The sequence below is a fragment of the Puma concolor genome, chromosome D4 (assembly GCF_028749965.1).
Source record: "Puma concolor isolate L17-30 chromosome D4, mPumCon1.1.hap2, whole genome shotgun sequence".
In the NCBI taxonomy this organism is placed as follows: domain Eukaryota; kingdom Metazoa; phylum Chordata; class Mammalia; order Carnivora; family Felidae; genus Puma; species Puma concolor.
Window position 1 is genome coordinate 82,889,811 of NC_141679.1, and position 25,118 is coordinate 82,914,928.

Consider the following 25,118-nt stretch of genomic DNA (forward strand, 5'->3'; position numbering starts at 1 on the left):
GTGTGTGTTGGTTGCCTGGGAGAATGGGAGTTGGTGTTTAATGGATATAGACTTTCAGTTGGGGAAGATGAAAAAGTTCAAAAAATGGATGGATGATGGTGATAGTTGCACGTAAGTGTGATGTATTTAATGCCACAAAATTGTACACTTAAAAATGGCTAAAACGGTAAAGTTATGTATATTTAACCACAACTTTAAAAAGATTAAAACTGTAAAATTTTTTTAAAAATTAAAAAACTTAAATCCTTTTGTCTTACTAATTTCTGTATTCCTATAATTAAATTATCCTTTTTTAGTTTATCTGGAATTGGACTAAAAGAGCCATTTCATAGTTTAAAGAAGTGAATTGTCACAGGCATTGCAAATTAAAATTTGCCTAGTGATGACTTTTAGATAAGCCGGTTTTTCTTGCTTTTAAGTGCTGTAGGCCCAAGATGATTGTTTTATTTATTTATTTATTTTTGTTTTTTTAAGATAAGCTGGAATTATTCAGAAGGCTTAAATTAATATGGTTCTCTTAGCTCACTAAAAATAATTCAAAGAAACAGCCCTCAAATTCAGAGTCAGACTTCAACAAAGACACATCTATTGTTTAGCAATTAGTAGTGGTGGAAAGGAATTTACTTTTATAAAGAAGGGATGATTGTCCATTGAGTTTTGTTAGATTTGTCCCACCCTTCCCAGGGCTAGGCTATGAGAAATTCATGTGAAAACCAATGCAGGAAAACAAACTCTGGAGCCAAGGAAAAAAGAAAAAATTGAGATTAATATAGTGTGATTAAAAAAAAAAGAACTTCTTTGTCCACTTTAATTTTAAAGGGCTACAAACCCAGAGGATTGACCTGTTATAGCCTCTTTGAGACTTGATTCTTTTTGTTCCTTTTTGTTTTTTTCTGAACAGACAGCCATCTTATCAGGTCTGTGTTTTAGAAGGATAAAATTGGTAGCTACATAGAAGATGAATTAGAATCGGGAGAGAATAGAGTTAAGAGGAGAGATGCATTCCAGAAAAGGACAGAAGCACCTAGATACCTGGATTTGGATCAAGACCCGCAGTTTTATCTATGAACCTAGGCAGGTTATTGAATCAGTCTAAGCCTCTGTTTGTCATACGAAGTTAACGTCTTTCTGGCAAAGTTTGCGTGAACATTAGAAACAATGTGTGTAAAGCTTTTTAGTACCATATTGGACATTTAATTGTCCATAGTAACTAATAAGTAGTATTGTCTCTTTATATTTAGCGAGATGATTTAAGTATTCCCCTTAAGATTTCCCAAAGTTGTACTCATTTGCTCACTGGTTGAACAACAAAAATTATGGGTATTGAGAGGGAAGTGATAAGAGAGTGTTTTGGTCCAAAAGGAATCTGAGGTATGTTTTCTGGCTCAGTGTTAACTGCCTTTGGGCTTGACAGTTGGAAATTTGATGAAGAGTCAGCCAGGCACACTCAAGAGTAGTTCTTTTTGAGTCTCTTCATTCCAGTTGTCATCCATATCCACTTCCCCAAGTCACAGCATGTAGTATAGCATATTAGTCATTTGTCCTCCTCACATTACTTAGACCATACCACTTAAACACTGATTAAAGAGTATTGTTCAACTAGATTTATTGAGTGCTGCCAGTAAGCAAGGATATAAAAATAATATGAATAAAATCTAACATCCCTGTACACAGATAGTTCACAGGGACTGTGTGAGCTCATTGTATGCCCAGCATTTACTGTAGTGGTTTATACGTTATAATTATTTCTGGAATGAATGACCAACCAAGATAGTGGAGTAGGAAAGAGGTATAACATTATTTTACTGTGTGATAAATGCTATAGTTCTGTGATAGAATTAAAAAGCAAATAAACAAAAGCCTTAGGAGCCCTAGAGCAAAATAATGAATATTGCAGAAGGAAATGGGGAGATAGAATATGAATCTTTGTATCATAAGATTGCTGGTGAGGGAGAAGGACTACCTGGAGAAATGAAGACATTCCTAGATTAGCCAACAGCATGAACAGAGGCTTGAAAGCATAAAAATGCATGACATATTTGGTGATTTTCTGGTGTGGTTTGATAGAAGGAGATAAGACTAGAATGATGGATTATCTCCATATTTGAAGACTAATGATATAGACAGTTTGGATTTTATTCCATTTTCAGTCAAGAGTAGTCAGAGGTTTTGAGGAAGGAATGGGATATATGATCAGATCTAAATTTTAGATGTTAGCTGTGGGACCTTGATAATCAATGCCTAGAGAGAGTCTAGAAAGGGAGACTTATGTTGCAGTTAAGTTGAAAGAGCATGAAGTACTCACAAGTCAGTGACATGAAGGATGGCAAGGAAGGAATAGGATTGGGGTATGTTTTGGAACTAAAATCCCTTAGAGTTCCAAGAGAGAATGAGAAAACGAGAACTTTTTTTTGACATCTCTGTCTTGGATCAGTGGTTGTTAACCAGGATAGGGAACCTATGAGGAAGAATATGCTTATGTGATGGATGGGAATTTACTTTGGACACGTGACATTGATTTTGAGATGGCCATGGGACACATGTAGCAGAGTTGTCCTATGTATTCTCACAACATCCTTTGCATACCATTATTTTTTACCAAGCACTATACTGTTTTATAATTACTTCTTTATTTGTCCATTTTTTCTACTGCTGTAAGCCTATCAAAGGTAAAGACTACCTATTATTCCTCACCATAACATTATACATAGTTCCTAGCACGTTGTCAGACACTTAATACTGAATAGAAAGGAAAACATAACATGAGTAGCTATATGGAATTAGGGAGAAAACGTAGAACTAACAGTATCATCAGCATACCAAAAACAAGAAAAAAAGTTACAGCCATGCGAGCTAATGAGAAAGTCAGCGAAAAGTAGAAAAAGAAGAGGGACAGGGTGGAATTTAAAGAATGGGCAGAAGAAAAGGAACCTAAGTGACAGCTGAGAAAAGGTAGTTGGAGGTAGAAAATGGAAGCAAGAAAAAGTTTCAGAATAAGGAAATGGTCAGTATTTTCATTTATTTCAGTGGTAAAATGATGAGAACTGTAAAGAATTCTTTGGGTTTTGAAATTTTGTATTGTTGTTGATTGATTTTTTTTTTTTCCTTCCAAGATGATGCTAGGAGAGGGTAAACAAAATGCCGGGGCTACAGATGAGGTTTTAATACGTTTTTTAAGAGGTTCAGTGAGGGTTGGTGAGAGGTAGGGGAGCCAGATTTTTCATTGGGATTGCTCTCTGAGTGGGGTGTCCTGTTGAAGTGGTAGAGGTGGAGGCAGTTAATACTTCTTCAAGAAGAAAGAGTTTCAAGAAAACGAAGGAAGTAAAGATACATTAGAGCCCTGGAATAGTGGCTGGGAACTACCACATTTTGTCTCAAGCATGTCAAGTTCAATTACAAGTATCATTCACACCTCTTTTATCAAGTTACGTAGGTCACTTATTGGGAGGTGATTTTTGCCTCTACTAATTGCACATTGGCAAATTCATGCCACTGCAAGTTCACTGTTTATGTTACTCTTCTGAATGTTAGTAACTAAAAAACAATACAAATAATCTGATAGTACTCCGTCCAAAAAAAGACTTCAAGTTTTTGAAAAGTAAGTAAACACTGATTATGTCCACTGCTTTTGAAGGACTATCAGAAGAGCATTTATCATGGGCAGTTCTTTTTTATTTTATTCTCCATTAGCTGGGTCTCTAGTGTTTAAAAGGAGATTGAGTGAAAATGAATCTTCTTTTGGCAAGACCGAGGTGCATTCTTTGCCATGATCTTTGTAGAAGTCCATAGTTAAGCATAGGACTCTAAGCATAGTACCCTGTCACTTAGGGTACAGAACAGTGAATTTAGGCAAAAAGTTTGTAAAGAGTTTTGATATCGTGAGACTAATTTTCTTTGTTTTATATTAAGTAAGCTCTATGCCTGACATGGGGCTGAGACTCATGACCCTGAGATCAAGAGTCTCATGCTCTGCTGATTGAGCCATCCACGTGCCGCATAAAGCTAATTTTCAATTAGAAAATCTCTAGGGATCTTTTATATGTCAGTAAGGATACAAGTAGTGAAAGAAATTGTGAATAATATAACATATTTGAACTTTTGGGTATGATGCAGGAGGCTGCATAAACAAAATTACCTATAGTTTTACATGACTTGCTGACTTATAAAAGGAGATAGAGAAGGAAACATCCCTGGACTTGACTCATCAACCTCTCCCTGTTAGTAACTAGACATGCTGGGGTCTAGGGTATCACTTGCATAAAAGAAGGAAACAGTTGGTGCCTACCAATACCAGGGTGTGCATAAGTCTATTATTTAAAATGGGATAAAAATCCTTACTTTGTTTATGTTATGGAATTGTTAGGATGATAAAATGAGGTAATGAGTGTATATGTTTTAGCAATCTGTAAAATATCATACAAAGATGAAACATTTTTATTTAGAGTATTCCTTCACATTTATTTATATGTAAACAAATTAGAATGTGGAAAATAGGAAAGCTATATATTTTGTCCTAATATTGTGTTTCCTAAACTGAATTATTTCAATTAGTTGATACTGTTTCTCTTAAAACTGGAAGTTAGCTTGAAAAGCTATAACTCTTGGGTGCTTATGATGTTCTATATGTATCGTTAAATGAGATGTACACCTGTTCCTTAGTAATTTTTATAGTAGTTGTGTTTTCTAGTAGTTATATAGTAGTAGATAGTACCTCATTTCACTTATGAAAACTCAGGCTCATTATGACGAAGCTTACACTGTCATTATTCTAACTTGGGTTTTTCCTAAATCTTAATTGTGTGCTTTATAAATTGTGTGTCATAAATATGATTTCTTATTGTCAGTCTATAAAAGATGATCTTACCTTTTCATTGGGTGGCTCTTGCTCTTTTCCATCTTTATTTGCCATTTATCTTTATTTTTTAGCAAATATTTGAGCACCTAATGTGTGCCAGGCATTGTTCCAGGTGCTAAGGATATAGCAGTTAATGAAACAGACGAAAATCTCTGCCCTGATGGAATTTAGGTTCTAGCTTACATGATATTTAAAAACAAATGATTAAAATGTAAAGTGTGTCAAGTGGTGATTGATAGTATGGGGAAAGGTAGGAAGATACATGGTAGCGCAGCGTGTTTTGGTGAAGAAGCTTGTTTGCTTTGTCCATTAGTTTAAACTCAGAATTGGAATCTGAAGGATGAAGAATTACAGTAGGGGTCTTCTTGTGGCAAATGGTATGAGGGATTAAAAACAAAATTACTTCATGTGGTCTCAAGACAGAGGTTGTGAATACTCTACAATTTTTCCAGGAGTACACCAAGTTCTGGGACACCTCTTTATTGTGGAGGTCAGAGAAGGGGAATCTTACTGTAATTTTCCTGTACTACTTCATGTTTTGATAAACTCATTCCCACCGAGTGATTCAGTTTTTTACAGGTGCCAAAACAAATAGTATTTTATAAAGTGTATTTTCCTATCACCTCCTCAAAGGAAATAGGTTGAACTTTGAGTCTGCCAAGTCTTCTCAGTTCCATAGTGTAAATACCGAAGTATATTATTTTTTTGAGTCTAGAGTATTATAGAAAGTTGTCAATGTCTCAGATCATAGCTTTAGAGAAATTTCCCAGGCCCTGTGCTATCCTGTTAGTCACAATTTAAAAAATGGGAAAGGACTAATTAAGCATGAAAACCTTGCCTAAATTACTAGTTCTGTAAAAGATAAAGGTTCCTTTACCCAATCCTGACTGTTTTTGGACAAGGCTCAAATTTGTGTCATTGGAAAAGCATCATAATCTGACCGAAAAAGTATACCATTTTCTTGAACAAGTTACACCATCTGTCTAGGTCTCAATTTTCTTATCTGTGTAATAAATAATATGAAGATTAAGTTAAGAGGCACTCACCATCAAATTGTAATACATTGTAATAATATAAAAAATGTAAAATGCTATAGGAGCAGAAATAAGGCAGGCAATTTATTTGGTTCTGGTAGGCTACTAGGAGAAGAGGAGTTACATCATGAATGATGAGTTGGAGTTGATGGAGTACAGAAGCAAAGAAATCACTTCAGGAAGAGGATCCAGTGAGGGCAAATAACATGGGAGTATTTAAGTATATATCCTTAGCAAGTACATTACCTCTTCTAATCTATTTCTCTTTTTTTTATTGAAGTATAATTGACATACAATATCCTACTGGTTTCAGCTGAAATTAGTCTAGGTCCTTGTCCCAACATGTTCCCATTGTTTTCTTTACCCTAAATCAGTACCTATTAACTTGTTCAATGTGCCTTTGTTTTCTGCTACACTATACACTCCTTTGGGGCAAGAATCTAATTTCTCGTGTGTTTATCATGTATTATTCTTTATACACTAGACACTTAATAAGTATTCATTGAATGAATGAAGCAAAACTACGTTAAAAATTTTCAAATAAGTACATTTTGAAGTGTCTTTGAATGCCATACTATACATTTAAATTTAGTCCTATGAAATGTAAATCTGTGATAGTCATTTAAGCAAGGGAATTAATTTAAATAGAAAGCAGCAAAGAGTACTCAAGGGTTCGAGCCTTAGTTATGCCTAGTTAAATGACCTTCTCTTGGAGTTGCCATTTTCTCATCTGCTTAACAGTATTGATTATTTCTGAGTTTCTTTTGAAGTATAATATTCAGGGATTGTGTAATTCCTACTGCCAGGTGTTTATTTAGATGTGAGCCTTTGGGGGGAAAATAGTGCTTGGCACATGGTGTATGCTCAATAAATATATGTTCAATTGAAAGCCCAAAGCATAAATCAGGACTTCTTAATTGGAGAGATTAAATAGACTCTCAGAAACTTTACCTCTCTGAGGTACACGATGAGCATGGAGCTTGGAGCTACTTTTGTTTATTGGTTAAAGCTCTCTGAGTATGTTGTATTGTTTGTTCTGTTGCTGTTTTGGCAACCAAATGGGAACATAGCCATAAAGTATGCAGAACCAGGTTTTTAAATGGTAGATGAGTTTAAGTTTTATTCCAGGAGTCAATAAATAATTGAGTGGCTTTTTATAAGTGACATATTTTTATACTTCTTGCTGGGAATTTTTGGCATGAAACTCTTACTGGTAATGTTCGTGTTGAGTTGAGCTCTTAAGAAACCATGGGATGGGAAGATTGAGTTTTTAATGGATTTCTGATTTCTTGCTATGTAAGGTATTTCCCAGCTTTAGAATTTCTGCTTGCTCTGTCTTGAATTTATTTCTCTTGAGGATGAATATGAAATTTTATTGTTTAAAAACGTCTTATTAATATTTGAAATTTAAGTATCAATAATATTAGAAAAACCTTATTGTCCTATGTGCTTTCAATTTTATTTATGTGTACAGCTTTACAGATTAAAGAGTAGAAAACAGAAGTTTAGTACTTTATAGTGTTCAGAGTCCAAGAATAGAGTTGTAACATATGCCAAAGAAATCACTGTAGGTAGGCAGTTCTCAAGGGATTATGTTTTATTTATTTATTTTAAATCAGAAATATCTTGGCCCTGAATAGCATCAAATTCCTTTACTATCTAGAATAAAAAGCCTAAATTATAAGTAAAGTCTTGGGAAAATATTTTGGAAGTATTATTTTTAAGTTTTCCATATGTATTTTGTAAGAATTAGAGCATAACTGAATATCTGGCAGACATTCTATATGAGTATCTTTATGGTTTTTGTTTTTCAGGCATTTTTAAAATATTTAATCATTCATGAGTTGAGCTTCATTCTTGAGTCATGGATGACAAGGCTTCTGTTGGAAAAATCAGTGTCTCCTCAGACTCAGTATCTACTCTTAATAGTGAAGATTTTGTCTTGGTTTCCAGGCAAGGAGATGAGACACCATCTACAAATAATGGAAGTGATGACGAGAAAACAGGACTCAAGGTAAAACTCCATAACCTAAGATTTTTTTGCTTAGCCTTGCTAAGCTCATTGCACTTGGCCTATAATAGGAAGGTATATGGAGTGAAACTGAAAAAATGGAAATAATATCCTAACTTTCTTAATGCTTAATTTTATTTACAATTAGTGATGGTGACAAATTTATGTTTGATTAAGGAGTTTCAATTTGACTAGCTTCTAAATTTTCTAATACCCCAACTCTCAAAACTAGTGGTCATGATATAAATATTTAAGTATTGTTTTTATTCTCCCATTAAATTAGAGTTTATTTCTAATTATTTCTTTTGGGCCCAGTATATGTAGTGTAAAGACAAGGGCAGGTCAGCAATGCTATTTGTAAAAAAATAAATAAATAAATTTTAGGATTATCGAAACTGAATATTAAATACCTTGGTTATTGGCCACTGCAGTTTGTTATATTTTCTAAGCCAAATAAACGATTACTTTTCACATACTCTGTTGATCATTCTTTTTATGGATATAAATAAAAACATTATTGGTTAATGTCATTTAAAATGTAAATAGCTTTAAAAATATTACCATTCTTGTTTATGTTTATCCATTCAGAAACTATTTATGGAGTATTGATTGTGTGCCAAGTACTAAATACTGGAGATAACAGTGATGAATAAGGCCACAAAGCCCACTGCCCTCACAGAGCTGTTATTCTCAGACTTTAAAACAGACTTTAAGCAGATAAGAAAATGAATATGTTAAGTAAATTTAGGTGCTGTGAAGAAAATCAGAGTGGGATACATGGATAAAGAGTGAAGGGCTGTTACTATTTTAGAGAATGTCTTGAAATGACATTTGAGACAGAGACCTGAATGAAATGAGGAAGAAGACCATGGAGAAAGCTGGGAAAGAGCTTTTTAAAAGGAACAAGAAGATAGAAAGACCCTGAGGAGGACCACTCTTATTAGGACAGAAAGATTAGAGCAGAGTGAATAAAGTAAATAAAAAGTGGTAAAGTATGCTATCCAGTGATTGGCAGAGGCTGGATCATGTAGAACTTTGTAGAGCTTAGAAATTTGAACTTTGTTATAAACATGAAGGGAGGGTGTTGGAGAGTTTTCAATGGGGACGTGATCTGATTTACATTTTAAAAAGCTCACTGGCTGAGAGATATTTCCAGCATGGCAGCATAAGGAGCTCTCTGGACCCATTCCTTAGCAAAATTGGCGACAATTATTTAAAAAAAACAACCATTTAAAGTCTTTGGAAATGTTTTAAAGGAAATATAGCAACTGAAGAAACATTTATTCGAGGAAATTTACTAAAATTTGGTAAAGAATCTGTGGTTTTTAACCAAGCCCATTGCTTTCCTCACCTATCCCAGTTGAGGAAGATGGCCACTCCACTCCACATCAGTGCAGTCAAGAAGACAGAATTTCCCCTCTCCCCAGCTCCTCACTGGAGGGCTGTCTTCTGGGAAGAGCAGGATGATTGCATTTCTCATCCTGCCCCCAGCTACATTTTGCTAGCCAAGTGTGACTCAGTGGTGGGGGCTCCCTTTTTTTGCTCAGTCCTGTTCTTGGGATAGAGGCTCTACTTTGGGCACAGTGCTGCTGAGAATATTGAGAGTCCAGCTGCCTTAGCTTTGGCCTCTAAAGTAGTGGTTCCACACCACTATAGGCAAGCAAAAGACCTGAGACTACTATATCAAGTCCTACACCCTCCAAGCACTCAGCTTCTAGAGATGCGGTGTCACTCAAAATAAAACATGTTATTGTCCACCCTCCCAACTTTATAGCTGTGGCTTACAGATTTTCTCTGTAATGAGAAGGGCATCATAAAACAGCTCCTGATCTCTTCCCAGAGAAACTGACTTTATTTATAGCAGAGTGTAGAGAAGTTCAAGCCTAAGGGTAGTCTCATAAACCATAGAGATTGTGGCGAAAGGTAACTGAGAAGAGTTCGGTAGATTGATTGGACATATAGATTTAACTGTAGGCTTACTAGGAGGAAACTGACTCTTAGTGTCAGAACTAATCTCAAACGTTGACCTCCAAAACTCTCCCTTCAAACTAATGTCAATTTGATTAGTTTATTCTGTGCAGTAGTTTGTACTCAGGTGCACTGTTGAAAACTTTAGAGCAACTGGCCATATTAGTGGAGTTTAACATTTAGGTATGGTCAGAGAAAGAGACCAAGCACTCTGACAAAGTTGCTCTCATCCCAGGATGTCTGCAGGTAAAGCCAAATCATCCCAGAGGAACAATGGCAGAGGCTTAACACTATAGGAATTAGGGGAATAGAATTTCCTAAAATAAGCCATCTAGCTGCTAAATAAGCAAGCATAAAAAATAACATGTCCCAGAGTGGGGAGACCAGTACTGTGACTTGGTACAGTATATTATCTAAAATGTCAAGTTTCCAAAACAAAATTGTGAAACATGCAAATAAACAAGAAAAAATAACCTATTCATCATTAAAAAAAAAAAAAATCAGGCAGCAGACACTGCTTGTGAGAGTGACATGTTGGATTTAATATGCAAACTCTTCAAAGTAGCCATTAAGTTCAATGAACTAAAGAAATCATGCTTAAAGAAATAAAGTATGATGGTGTCAAATCAAATAGAGAATATCAATATGGAGATAGAAATTATAAAAAAGAATCAAATGGAAATTTTGAAGTGGAAAAGCACAATAACTGAAATGGGAGATTCAGTGAGAGGGGCTCAATAATAAATTTCAACTGGCAAAAAAGAATGAGAGGTGATGTCATCAAAATGTAGTCATTTTCAGGATTTTCAAGGAATTTTCTACCATCGTACCCTCAGAGAACACTGATTTAGACAATTGCTCATGGATGAGAGAGGCTTTGTGGAAGTTGAAGAACCCGTCAGAGAGGTTTCAGTATACTTGGAGAAAAAACATCCAAGATTGGATCCATTGAAGACAATAAAAGAAGCAGTTTCACTTTACCTGTGTCACCCTTCCCCTAAGACCACACACGTCAGTGCCAGTAAAGACTTACTCAGCCCATGATTTCCTCCATATGGGAAAGTGAAAGCAGGTGATTGCATACCTGGATTCCACAGCTGTGTGAGATACTCTCCCAAAAGCTTACTTCTTTCTTACTTCATCCAAAATATCAAATTGTGAACTACACGGCTTGGGGGGTGGATAGTTGGGAGAAGAGCATCTAAAGCTGGGAATGGAACATATCAAAGAGACACATTTTATTAACTGCTTTGGGAGCTCCATGAGGAAGCCCATTCATGAGCCACTGGGGTTGTCTCCCCTACTGGCTCATGGGTACCTCCAAGCTCTCTGCAGCTCACTCAGACACACCCTCACACAGTGACTGCCTTCTTGTGCATGCCCCTGAGGGCAAGAATGGTCAAAATGAGGGGCGCCTGGGTGGCTCAGTCGGTTGAGCGTCCGACTTCGCCTCAGGTCATGATTTCAGTTTGTGAGTTCGAGCCCCGCGTTGGGCTCTGCGCTGACAGCTCAGAGCCTGGAGCCTGCTTCAGATTCTGTGTCTTCCTCTCTTTCTCTGCCCCATCCCCACTCATGCTCTGTCTCTTTCTGTCTTAAAAATAAATAAAACATTTAAAAAAAAAATGGTCAAAATGATCCTTTGCAGATGGCTAGTGAGCATGCATAGAGACTGGATTCTGTGGGATAAGGAGAAACCACATGCTTAAGCAGTCATCACCACTTTAGGGAATGCAAATGCAATGGAAATCATCAAGGGCAGACTGAATCAAGCAGATGAAATTACTATGAGGTAGAAGACTATTTGACATTATCTAGTCTGAAAAAAGGAGAAAAATGAAAATGAGTGAGGAAAGCCTACGCAAATTGTGGTATACCATTAAAATAAACAATGTATGCATTATTAGTGTTCCAAAAGAAGAAGAGACAGGAAAGTGGGCAGAAAGCTTATTGAGACATAATGAATGAGACTTTCCCAAATTTGGGGAGAGATTTGGACATCCAAGTTCATGAAGCTTATAGGTTTCCCCAAGATTTTAACCCAAAATGATTCTTTCCAAGACACATTATAATAAAACTGTCTAAAATAAAAGACAGATTTTGGGGCTCCTGGGTGGCTCAGTTGGTTAAGCATCTGACTGGATTTTAGCTTAGGTCATTATCTTACAGTTTGTGAGCCCCATGTCAGGCTCCACACTGACAGTATGGAGCTAGCTTGGGATTCTGTCTCTCTGCCCCTCCCCTCTTTCTCTCTCTCTCTCAAAATAAATCATAAGACAAAGGTATTAAAAATAACTATAGTTAATGAAATTAATAATATATGAAATGAATGATATAATAACAAATATACAATATAAAAAGTTAATATGTACATCAAAACTAAAATGTTGAGAGTGGTGTGTTTGTATATGATTAAAGTTTTATGAAAGTCAGATATACTGTTGTATTAGTAAGATGTTTTATGTAAGCATTATGGTAACCACAAAGCAAAAATCTATGATAGTTACATAAGAGATAAAAAGAAGAGAATCAGGGTATACCGCCTTGAAAAATAACAGTTCATCGGGGCGCCTGGGTGGCGCAGTCGGTTAAGCGTCCGACTTCAGCCAGGTCACGATCTCGCGGTCCGTGAGTTCGAGCCCCGCGTCGGGCTCTGGGCTGATGGCTCAGAGCCTGGAGCCTGTTTCTGATTCTGTGTCTCCCACTCTCTCTGCCCCTCCCCCGTTCATGCTCTGTCTCTCTCTGTCCCAAAAATAAATAAACGTTGAAAAAAAAAAAAATTAAAAAAAAAAAAAAAAAAAAGAAAAATAACAGTTCATGAAGGAAGACAGTGAGAAAGGAACAAGGGAACTACAAAACAACCAGAAAACAGTAACATAGCATTGTAAGTTCATACCTATCAATAATTACTTTAAATGCAAATGAACCAAACTCTGCAAATGATGTAGTGTTGAATGGATAAAAAAATAAGACCTTCCCACTGTATTCTGCCTGTTAGAGACTCATTTCAGCCTTAAGGACACACACAAACTCCATGTGAAGAATTGGAAAAGCTATTCCATGAAATGGAAACCAAAAGAGAGCAGGGATAACTAAATTTATAACAGACAAAATAGACTTTAACTCAAAAACTGTAAGAAGAGCCAAAGAGTATAATGTAATGAAAAATGGGTCAGTTCATTAAGAGGATATAACAAGTGTAAATATATATGTACTGAGCATCAGAGTACCTAAATACATTCAGCAAAATAGATCTGAAGGAAGAAATAGACCATACGATAATAATAGGGAACTTCAGTAGTCTATTTTAAACAATGGATCATTTGGACACAAAACTAATAAGGACACTTTGGACTTGAACTATACCTTAAACCAAATGGGCCTAACAGGCATATATAAAACATTCTACCCAACAGCAGAATACATATTCTTCTCAAGCATACACAGAATATTTTCCAGAATGGATCATATGTTAAGTCACAAAACAAATCTTAACAAATTGAAAACTGAAATGATGCCAGATATCTTTTCTAGCCATAGTGGTACAAAGTTAGAAATTAATAACAAGAGGAAAATTTGAAAATCAACAAATATTTGGAAATTAACATATTCCTGAACAACCACTGGATCAAAGAAGAAATCAAAAGAGAAATCAAAAAACATTTTGAAACAAGCAAAATGGACACATAACATTTCACATTCCACAATGCGTATGTGGAATCTAAGTCAAAGTCAAAGTGAAATGGTGGTTGCTAGGGGTAGGAGGTGATGGTGGGAGAAAGGAGATGTTAAAGAATACAAGTTTTCAGTTATGCAGTTATTAGGTTTTGGAGATCTAATGTACAGCATTGGGACTATAGTTAACAATACCGTATTATATAATTAATTGAAAGTACCTAAGAGAATAAATCTTAAATGCTCTCACCACACACAGAAATGGTAATTATGTGAGTTGGTGGATGTATTAACCTTATTGTGGTAATCATTTCACAATATATACACTTATCAAATCATGTTGTACACCTTAAACTTATACAATGTTTTATTTCAATTAAGTCTTGATAAAATTGGAACAAAAGTAAAGACCCTCCCATAGATTTTTTTCATAAAAAATTATCAGAAGTGTTTAAAATCTTTTTAAAAATGAACTATTTTTACCATAGTCATAAATATCAAAATAATTTGGCTGAGTGGAAGAAGACAGGCCCTCCCCCTGAAGAAAAGACAGTGCTACTTATGTATAATTGTAGAAGATGCAAACCTAATCTATAGTCACAGAAAGCCATTCAGTGGTTGCCTGGGGGTGTGATGATGGGACAGGGAAAAAGAGTAGGAGTAGAAAGGGCACAAGGAGTTTTGGGCATTATGGATATGTCCACTGACTTGACTTGTGTGTACATATGCCAGAATTCACCAAAGTGCATATTTAAAATACATGCATTTAAATGTACATGTGCTCACTTTGGGAGCACATGTATTAAAATTGTAATGATACAGAGAAGACTAGCATGGCCCCTGTGCAAGGATGACACATGATGCACATCGAGTATACCATAACATATTTGCTTTTTTAAAAAGAAAGGATTAAACAGATTTTATTATTTTAATTTATTTTTTAATTTTTATTTTTTTTTATTAAGTAGGCTCCACCCCCAGCATGGAGCTTGAACTCACAACCCTGAGATCAAGAGTCACATGCTCACATAGGGGCGCCTGGGTGGCTCAGTCGGTTAAGCCGCCGACTTCAGCTCAGGTCATGACCTCACGGTCCGTGAGTTCGAGCCCCGCGTCGGGCTCTGTGCTGACAGCTCAGAGCCTGGAGCCTGTTTCAGATTCTGTGTCTCCCTCTCTCTGACCCTCCCCCATTCATGCTCTGTCTCTCTCTGTCTCAAAAATAAATAAACGTTAAAAAAAAAAATTAAAAAAAAAACAGAGTCACATGCTCACTGACTGAGCCAGCCAGGCACTCCTTAAAGAAGAAGTTAATAAACTTGAAGATTAGTAGAAACATCCAAAGAACAGAAAGAAAAAATAATGAAAAATGAAAAAAGCGTCAGAGAAAGATGAGATGTTATTAAGTGTAACAGCATACTCGTGTTTCGGCAGAAGAAAGAAATGAGCAGAAAAAGTATTTGAAGAAATAAAGTCTGAAAAGTCCCACATTTATTTATTGAAAAATAATAATCTACACATCTAAGAAGCTTACCACACTCTAAGATAAATTCAGAAAGATCCACAAAAAAGCTTATCTTAGTAAAATGTTGAAAACCAAAGACAAGAAATCTTGAAAGTAACAAAAGGAAAATGATTTGGTTCCTAGAAGGAGACCTCAGTAAGATTTATAGCTGACTTCTTAGCAGAAATAGTGGAGGCTTGATGCCAGTGGGATAACCTGTTCAGAGTGCTCAGAGAAAAAACTCAACCAAGAATCCTAGCAAAGCTATTGGTTAGAATTGAAGCTGAAATAAAGACATTCTGAAATAAACAAAAATTAAGAGAATTTACTGCTATCAGAACCACCTTATAAGAAATACTAAAAGTTCTTCAGGCCAAAAGCAAGTGACTTCAAACAATAATTTTAATCCTTAGCACTATTAAAGATAATTGTATAATAATAGAGACCGTATAAGTACATTTTTCTTCTCTTTTGTATATATAATATGTGCATATTCTACCTATAACATAAATATGATGTATTTGCCAGCCACAAAAATGAAGTAGAAGCAGAGCTATATTACAACTTAATAAATGACTTAATATGGTAATTCAAAGCCACAAGAACAAATAAGGAGAGCTAGAATTGATAAATTTATAACAAGCTATAAATATATATTCTCCTCTCACCTTCTTTTAAATCTATAAAGGAACAATTATAAAAATCTTTTGGATTTGTAACATAGATATAATATGTATAATAATGCCATGGTAGGGAATACTGCTAAATTACTAGAATTAGTATAAATCAGAAACTGATTCTAATAAATTAAGATAATACCCAGTAAGTTCTAGAGCAACCAGTGAGATGGGGTGTGTGTATATATATGTATGTATATCTATATCACTAAAGAAATGTCAATGCTATATTAGAAAATATTCACTACTAAAAACAATAAAAGATGGATAAAGGAATGGAAAATACATGAAACAGATGCATAAAAATTAAAAAACAAAATGGCATACCTAAATTGAACTGTGTCAAGAATAACAAAATGGATTAAGCAATAGAGTTAAAAAAACCATCAGCAGTGTATAAAACACCATGATCCAGTTGTATGTTCTCAGTAGGAGACACACTTTAAATACAAAAATAGAAACATTTAAAATAAAAGATGGGAAAAGACCTGGCATGCAGACATTATGGGTTACAGCTTAAATATGTATAGGAAAATTTCTACCTGTAAATTCCTGTATTATGGAAGAAGGAAAAATTCAAATCAGTAATCTTTTACTTTAAGACATTGGAAAAAGAAGGGCAACCTAAATGTAAAACAAGCCAAAGTAAGGAAAAAAAAAGATAAGAGCAGAAATCAATGAAACAGAGGATAGAAAAATAGAGAAAAAAATCAATAAAGCAACCCGGTTCTCTGAAAAGATTAATAAAATTGATAAAACCTTGGATTGGCCAAGGAAAAAAATTACTAGAATTAGAACTGAAAGAAAAGACAATACTACCAAACATATGTTAAGCAAAAAGGATTATAAGGGACTATTAGGAATAGTAATACGCCAAAAAAGAACTTACTGAAATGGATAAATTTCTAGAAAAACACTAATGAAACTGTGAATAGACCTATAACAAGAGGTTGAATTAGTAATAAAAAATGTACCCATAAAGCAAGCTCTGGCCTACCTAGATGGCTTTATTCCCTGAATTCTACCAGATACTTAAGTAAGAATACCAGTTCCTCACAAACTATCCCCAAAAATAGAAAAAAAAAAAGGATATTTCCTGACTAAATCTATGAGGAAGATACTGTGCCAATGCCAAAACTAGACAAAGACATCACAAGAAAACTACATATCTATATTTCTTATAAATCGGGCCACAAAAGTCCTCAACAAAATACAAGCATACTTATTAATTCAGCAGTATATGAAAAGGATTACATACTGTGATCAAGTGGGATTTACTCCAAGAATGTAAGGTTGGTTTAATAACTGAAAGTCTATTAAAGTAATGTAATGTATCAATGGAACTAAAAACAAAACTACATGATCGTTTTTAGTGGACACAGGAACAATGTTTGCTGAAATGCAACACCTTTTATGAAAATAAAGAAATTGAGAAAAAAAATCAACTATGAATGTAACTTCTTCAACCTGATTAACAGCATCTATGAAAAACTCACAGCTAAAATCTTTCTTGGTGGTAAAAGAGTAGATTCTTTCCCCTTAAGTTCAGCCTAAAGACCTGGATGTCTGCACTTAACTACCTCTGGTCAACATTGTACTGGAGGGTACAACCAGGGCACTGAGGCAAAAATATAAAAGGTATCCAGATTGGAAAGAAGGAAGTAAAAACTATGTTTGCAGTTGACATGATCTTGTATATGGAGAACCCTAAGAAATCTAAAAAAAAAAATATATTAAAACTAAGAAGTTTAGCAATATTGTAGGATACAAGATCAATGTACAAAAAGTCAGTTTTATTTGTATACATTTGCAATGAACAACCTTAAAGTAACAGTGAAAAAACAATTTATGATAACATGAAAAAGAATGAAATAGTATGAAGTTAAACAAAAGTGCAAATCTTAGGCTTTGAAATCTGTAAAACATTGTTCAAAGAAAATAAAGAAGATCTAAATAAATGGAAGTCCATTCGTTGTTCATGTATCAGAAGACTTATTGTGAAGATGGCATTACTCCTCAAATTGATCTACACATTCAGTGCAGTCTTTATCATAATCCTAGGTAACATCTGTGTAGAGGTTTATGTGACAGTTGTAAAATTCATTTTGGATTTCAGGGGACCCTGAATAGGCCAAAATAATCTTGAAAATGAAGAACAAAGTTGGAAGACTCAGACTTTGCAATTTCAAAACTTATTATAAAGCAGTGGTAATCAAGATAGTGTAGTATTGACATAAGGCTAGTCATATAGATCACTGGAATACATTTGAGAAATAGAACATTCGGAAATAGAACCATATTTCTGTGATCAGCTGATTTAGACAAGGTTACCAATACCATTCAATTGAGAGGGTTTTTTTTTTTTTTTTTCTTCAACAAATTGTGGTGGGACAGCTGGATAGCCATGTTCAAAAGAGTGAAGTTGCAGCCTTACCTCACACCATATACAAAAATTAGCTTAAATGGATTACAGACTTCAGTGTAAGAGCTAGAAGTGTAAAACTCTTGGAAGAAACATGGGGTAAATTTACATGACTTCAGATTTGACAGTGGATTCTTAGATTTCACACCAAAGGAGCAAAGGAAAAAAGACAACCCACAGGATGTATTTAAGGCATATAAAAAGCTAAACAATCTAAATGTTTACCAACTACTAAATGGATAAATAAAATGTGATGTATAATGGAATATTATTTGGTCATAAAAAGGAATAAAGTACTGCTACATGCTGCAATATAGATGAACCTTGAAGACATGTTAAATGACAGTTAAGTCAAAAAGTCCACAGATTATATGGTTCCATCAATATGAAATATCTAGAAGAGTTAAATCTTCAGAGGCAGAGGGTCAATTAGTTGTTGCTTATTTAGGGCTGGAGTTATTGAGGGAAAGGGGAGTTGATACCTGTGGTGGTGTTTGGGTTTTTTGTGTGCTTTTTTTGGAGGTGATGAAAATATTTTAAATTTTTTTTAATGTTTTATTTATTTTTGAGAGACAGAGTGAGAGCAGGGGAGGGGCAGAGAGAGAGGGAGACACAGAATCCAAAGCAGGCTCCAGGCTCTGAGCTGTCAGCATAGAGCCTGATGCAGGGCTCGAACCCATGAACCGTGAGATCAAGATCTGAGGTGAAGTCAAACGCTTACCGAGCCACCCAAGCACCCCATGATAAAAATATATTAAATTAACTTTGGTGTTGGTTGCTCCTCTCTGTGAATATACTGGAAACCATAGAATGTATGCTTTAAGTAAGTGAGTTGTATACGAATTATATCTGGCCTACTCTTTGGAGAATTGGCAGTAAAGAGGCAAGACTGGTTGGTAGTCAGAAGAGTAGATAGAAGGCTGTTTTAGTCAGGGCGTCTGGGTGGCTCAGTTTGTTAAGCCTGCGACTCTTGATTTCGGCTCAGGTTATGATCTCATGGCTCTGATTCAGGGTATATTTCAAGGTAGAACTGATAGGGTGGGCAAATTAGATGTGGGATTTGAGGCAAAGAGGGAAATAAATGATGGTTCCTAGATTTTGGTCTGAGCTGTAAGGTATATGGTAGTGCCATTTACTAAAATGGAAAGAGATAGGACCAGGATCAGGTTAAAGGGATCAGAAGTTCAGGATGTTGATGAGATTGATCCTCCAGAGTGACTGTGACTAGCATCAACAGTATATAGATGGTATTTAAAGCTGTGGGACTAGGTGAGATCACCCAGAGTGAGCATTAGAAACTGAAGAGTTAGTGAAGAGCTGATTCTTGGAGTACTTCAACATTGAGAGATGGAGATAAAGAGAAGCCAGCAGAGAAGAGTGAGAGGATATAACTAGTGAGATATAAAGAAAACTAGGAGATTTGGAGTGCCTTGGGAGAGAAATGAAGAAAGTGTTTCAAGAGAGTGGGAATAACCAGGTATGTTAGATTCTGCTGAGAGGTTGCTTTAGATGGTGACTGAAGAATGATAGGATAGAGGCCTGGGTGATCCTTAAGAAGGGTGTTTTTTTGCTTGTTTTTTTTTGTTGTTGTTGTTTTCAAGAGAGATGAGATCATTAGCATTACTGTGGGTTGGGTTGTAAGTGGTAGCTGAGGAGGAAGTGGTGATAGTGTAGACAACTGTTTTAAGGAGTTTTGCTAAAAAAAACAAAACAAAACAGAAAAATGGAGTGGTAACTGAAGAGTAATAGGGATTCCAGTGAGAGATTTCCTGATATGTGTGTACTGATAAGAGTTATTCAGTAAAGAAGGGGACATTACTAGTACCAGAGAATTGCTAAGTCTTTGGTTAGGTTGGGAAGAGAGATTTCCTGTGTGTAAGTGGAGGGGTTAACCTAGGAGCAATTTCTGTAATATGAAGGAAGACAGCATAAATGAGTACACATGCAAATAGATGAGTCTTCTCTCTTTTCGGAGAAGACTTAAAATTGTCTTGTTAATTTTTGAAATACTGTTTGACTTACTCTTCCTGTTTCTAATTTGATGAATCATTTATGGTAAATGGGAAAGACCCTCAGGGCTCCTGCAGAGAACTTTTTTTGTGCTCTCTCATATCTTGTTTACTGAAAAGAAGTGTTCTGTTTTTTAGACCAGGAAATTGAGCAATATGTTCTACAAATTAAAAATGTTTCCTATATGTATTTCCATGTATTTTCAGTACATCTGGACAGTATATTGGTTTACTGTATGTAGAAATGGTAAGTGGAGAAGTAATAGAATTGTTGAATCTTTGATATTTTCATCAAAGTCAAGTATAATAGGATTACTGCAAATGTGTTGCTCAGTGATGCTGATGACTCTTTTTAAAACTGTTGTCTCAGCCACTACTAGATTGTAAAATTGCATTGGATTTAGAAAATACATTTTCCCCCCAAATTTTTATTTAAATTCTAGGTAGTTAACATATAGTATAATTTTGTTTTCAGGAGTAGAATTTAGTGATTCATCACCTTCATATAACACTCCAGAAAAATACATTTAAAAGTCTGTCATTGATCCACCCCAAAAGTCCTAATTGAGTGTTTTGTTGAATTATTCAGTTGATAGCTAGTAATCCACCAAATGCTGTTTTTAGGCACCGAAGTTGAGAACTCCCCATTTTTGGAACTATGATGACCTAGAAAACCTAAAAATGTCCTAGTACGAAATATTTAGAGAGCTGGATGAAATATAACAAATACCTTTCATAGCTATATTCACAAGAAAGTAATCTCAAAAGAATAATAGCAAAGAGGGACACTGAAAGCCAGAACTATACATATATGCTGACACTGGGTCCGTACTGGGGGAATTTGCTGCTTTACGATCAGTGGGCTTGGGTTTTGACTAAATTGGAGAAGAGATAAAGCTTTGGGTTTTACAGAGAGGGGTGTTGGAACTGAGATTTCCTTATATAACACCTTCAGGCTAACTGAAAGGATAGATTTGGAAAAAATAACTTGTTTATAGTCATAGGAAGAAAATAAGGAAGCTTATATATTTTAGGTTGGACACAGGTTTAGAGGGGAGTCTTGTTGATAACTTGTTCCAGTGGGCTTGCCTTCAGGTATTTGGGATTTGAATTTATACTACCTGCATGTTCCTGGGTTGGTAATACTCTTAGGGCTCCCGACAGAATCAATTGCAGAACTATTCTGGAGGGACATGCTTGCCACCCAGGCTGCATGGTATTTCTACAGATAACTTTGATACAGAATATCAAACATGCCAAAATTTACAAAGACCCAGAGTAGGCAAACCCCAGCAGGATCAAATCTCACCAACACTTGCACATTTGAATTATTAGCTGTAACTTTAAGATAGATATGATTTAAATGATTGAAAATTTAAAGAAAAATTTGAAAATATTAGGATAGAACAAAATTATTTAAAAATCTAATAAAAGACCAAGCAAACTTCATGAAAATCAGAGCAAGTAAAGTTAAAGGTACAACTGATGTGTTAAATAGTAGATTAGACGTGGTTGAAGAGAAAATCAAGTACCTGCAAAATCAACCTGAGGAAATTACTCAGAAAATAGAATAGAGTGGGAGAAAAGGAAATAACTTGAGATAATAGCTGAATATTTTCCACAAGTGATAAAAGATACAAATCAGCTTCAAGAAACAGAGTGAGTCCCAATCAGGATGACAGTGGGGGCGCCTGGGTGGCTCAGTCTGTGAAGCAACCCTCCAACTCTTGATCTCAGCTCAGGTCATGATCTAGTGTTTTGTGGGTTCGAGCTCCACAACAGGCTTTGCACTGACAGCACAGAGCCTGCTTGGAATTCTGTCTCTCCCTCTCTTTGGTCCTCCACTTTCTCTCAAAGTGAAAAAATAAACTTAAAAAAAAAAAAAAGGATGACAGTGAAACTGCAGAATATCACAGACAAAGAGAAGCTCTTTAAAGGGTGAATGAGAATAGAGATCAATTGGACATGGTTCCTGCTTCTATATATAAGCAGATGCTAAAGCTTAGGGTAGATGACAGTTCAGATTCTTGCTGCAGTGGATTGTAGTAGTCTTTGCTTTGTAACAAACTACCTCAGATCTCAGAACTGAGTGGCTTAAAACAGTTTATTAATTTCTAATGATTTTATGCATTGAGTGGGTTGTTTTGCTGGTCTTGTTTTGGTTCATATAACTTCATTCAATTGATACATTGGCTGAAGACTGAGCTTAATTGGGATGGCTGAGTCTTTTCCTGTAGTCTTTCATCTCAGACTTCGTCATGGCAGCATGGTGGTCCTAGGACAGATGTGGAAGCTATAAGGTATCTTTTAAGGTTAAGGCTTAGAAATTACATGGTGTCACTTCTGCCACATTGTATTGATCACAGCAAGTCACAGGGCCAATCCAGGAAATAGACTATATCTCTTGATGGAGGAGCTGTAGAGATACCGTGGCTATATTTTTAATTTTCAACATTAATGCAGTTAGATAAATGCTACGGTAGAGGAGCTGTAGAGATACTGTGGCTATATTTTTAATTTTCAACATTAATGCAGTTAGATAAATGCTACGGTAGAGGAGCTGTAGAGATACTGTGGCTATATTTTTAATTTTCAACATTAATGCAGTTAGATAAATGCTACGGTAGAGATTAACAAAGGGTGCTATAGAACAAAGGATGGAAACTTGTCTCAGCTTGGGGGAGGAGTCTGGGAAAGCTTCTTGGAGAAGGTAATGCTTTAGTTAAGCCCTTTAAAGAAGAGCTTTATATGATGATGTAGTTATAAAAAACACAGGTATTTATCTTCATAAAATGTTTTGACAATTCACATCAAAATCAGAAAACTTTCATAAATTCAGAACATGTATTTTCTCTGACTCCTCTTGTGTAGGAATATTATACCCTTAGCTCTTAATCAAAGATACTCTATAAATCTTGGTTGGGAGTACATTGATGAGCCAATACTTCTTTGGTGAAAAGTTCAGTTAGAGAATTTTTTAATCTTTTTCTTCTTGAAAAATCCACCAAACATTATTTTAGTTGGAAAGAAGTTGCCAACCTGTATTGAAATAGCTGATAAAGAAGTCACTCCTTCTCACTTAGCATTGCCTAAACTAATTTTCTGACTTTGTATCTGATATTACTTGCTTTAGTATCAGGTGATCTTGTCCTCTAATGTAGGTCTTTTATTCAGCAAACAGAGTAACTGAACCATGAACACACAGTTTAATTAAGGGGATCAGGATGATGGTGGGGAGACACATAAGGAACTATGTCATTATAAAATTCATCAAGTACCAGAATATAGATAAAAGCAGATTTATATGAGAACATAATTATTGCCTATTAAAGCAAAGAAAGGTTTCATAGAGTAAGTAACAATTTAGCAAAACCTTAAAGAATGATTAAGAATTACTCAAAGTGAGTCTGTGAAATGTAGACAAATCAACAGGCTTGAAAAAGGCCTAGGGTTATGATCACTGCATACAGTAGAATTGAACGTGCTTGCTTTCCTTTTTTCTCCCAAATGGACTTTTTGTTATTTGTTTTCTCTAATTATAAAAATAATGTCTGCTTTATACATAAAATTCAGACAGTGTGAGACGTAAGTAAAACCCACTCATAATCCTATTATTTAGCAACACAATCATAAATATTTTGGGTCTTTCTTCACTTAACTTTTCAGGATGAATTTACAAGGTGCTGTTCCTTCTCTTTCCCTTTTTAAGTTAATGTTAGTAATTCCTAATGATAATTTTAGGTTGTTTCTCTGGTCCTTCCTTCACGCAGTAAGATAAAAAGATGGATAGCCAGAACAGCTGCAATTTATAAATGACACAAGGAAATTCAGTGATTTATCAAAGATCGCAGAATGAGTATGTGAGTGGGTTTGAAGTCAGTAACAATACTTTCCAGTATCCAAATGGGACTTCTGGTTCTTTTGTGCCTTGCTTTCTGGTAAAACTGAGATTTATGTACTTGTTTCAAGATGCCTTAGCTTTTACACTGAAGCTGAGTAAAATTACTCAGTCTGAACCATTTTCACTTCTATTTTCATTGCAGTCTGACACAAGTAGTGGGAACTGTAGATCATCAGGAATTTGTCTTTAATTTTCTCAACATCTGTGGATATCTCAAGTGCACACTGTCATTTCATAAGCATGCATTTCCTAAGACAAAATCTCTACTGGAAAAAGATCCCAAACTGCCTAACATAGCTTTGGATAACTGTCAAATCAAGTGGTGCCTAGTTGGTATTGTTGCAGAGAACGGAAACGGGCTATAAAGTTAGAAGTAGAACATTAACACCAGGAAATGACTCTGGCTTTTGCCTTTGAAACGTTTTGTCCTTTGCTTCTGTAAATGCAGTTTTGCTCTTAAGGAAATAGACCTGTAGCCAATTCTACCCTATAAATTATTACTTTTATTTGATACATTTAGAAAGGACAGGTGTTACTTCAGTAATGGGTCTTACACATAAATAGTAGGTGTGTTCTTAGTTTTCTCTGGATAATGGAAAGTGGAAGAACTGCTTTTTTTTTTCTTGTTGTTGTTGTTGTTACTTGGTTTTTCAAACCTCCTCTCCAGAAGGTGGGTCAGAATTTATTTAGAAATAGCTGAAAGTGGGGGTTGCCTGCTGGCTCATTTGGTGGAGCATGTGACTCTTGATCTCAGGGTTGTGAGTTCAAGCCCCACGTTGGGTGTAGAAATTACTTAAAAATAAAATATTTAAGAGGCGCCTGGGTGGCTCAGTTGGTTAAGTGTCCGATTCTTGATTTTGGCCCAGGTCATGATCTCATGGGTCCTGAGATTGAGCCCCACATTGGGCTCTATGCTGACAGCGCAGAATCTGCTTGGGACTCTCTGTCTCTCTTTCTCTGCCCCTTCCTGCTCATGCTGTCTCTGAAAATAAATAAACTTTAAAAAAATAAAATCTTTAAAAATAAAAGCTGAAAGTGATACTAATTGTATGCTTACTAATTGACAGG

General features: G+C 35.5%; 1 protein-coding gene and 1 non-coding gene across 4 annotated transcripts in view; both read left to right on the top strand.

Annotated features, from left to right (window-relative positions):
* Positions 1 to 25,118, top strand: part of RABGAP1 (RAB GTPase activating protein 1) — a 179,555-nt gene that overhangs the window by 17,392 nt on the left and 137,045 nt on the right. For all 3 annotated transcript variants that reach the window (XR_015243042.1, XM_086683971.1, XM_025922349.2), the window contains exon 2: positions 7,704 to 7,903. Coding sequence is in view for 2 of the 3 variants with exons in the window: in XM_086683971.1 (XP_086540097.1) it covers positions 7,754 to 7,903 (150 nt within the window). In the remaining variant the exon portion in view is untranslated. The remainder of the gene's footprint in view (positions 1 to 7,703; positions 7,904 to 25,118) is intronic.
* LOC112851638 (U6 spliceosomal RNA) lies at positions 14,319 to 14,429 on the top strand. The gene has a single exon (XR_003222797.1). It is a non-coding gene; the product is annotated as a U6 spliceosomal RNA (small nuclear RNA).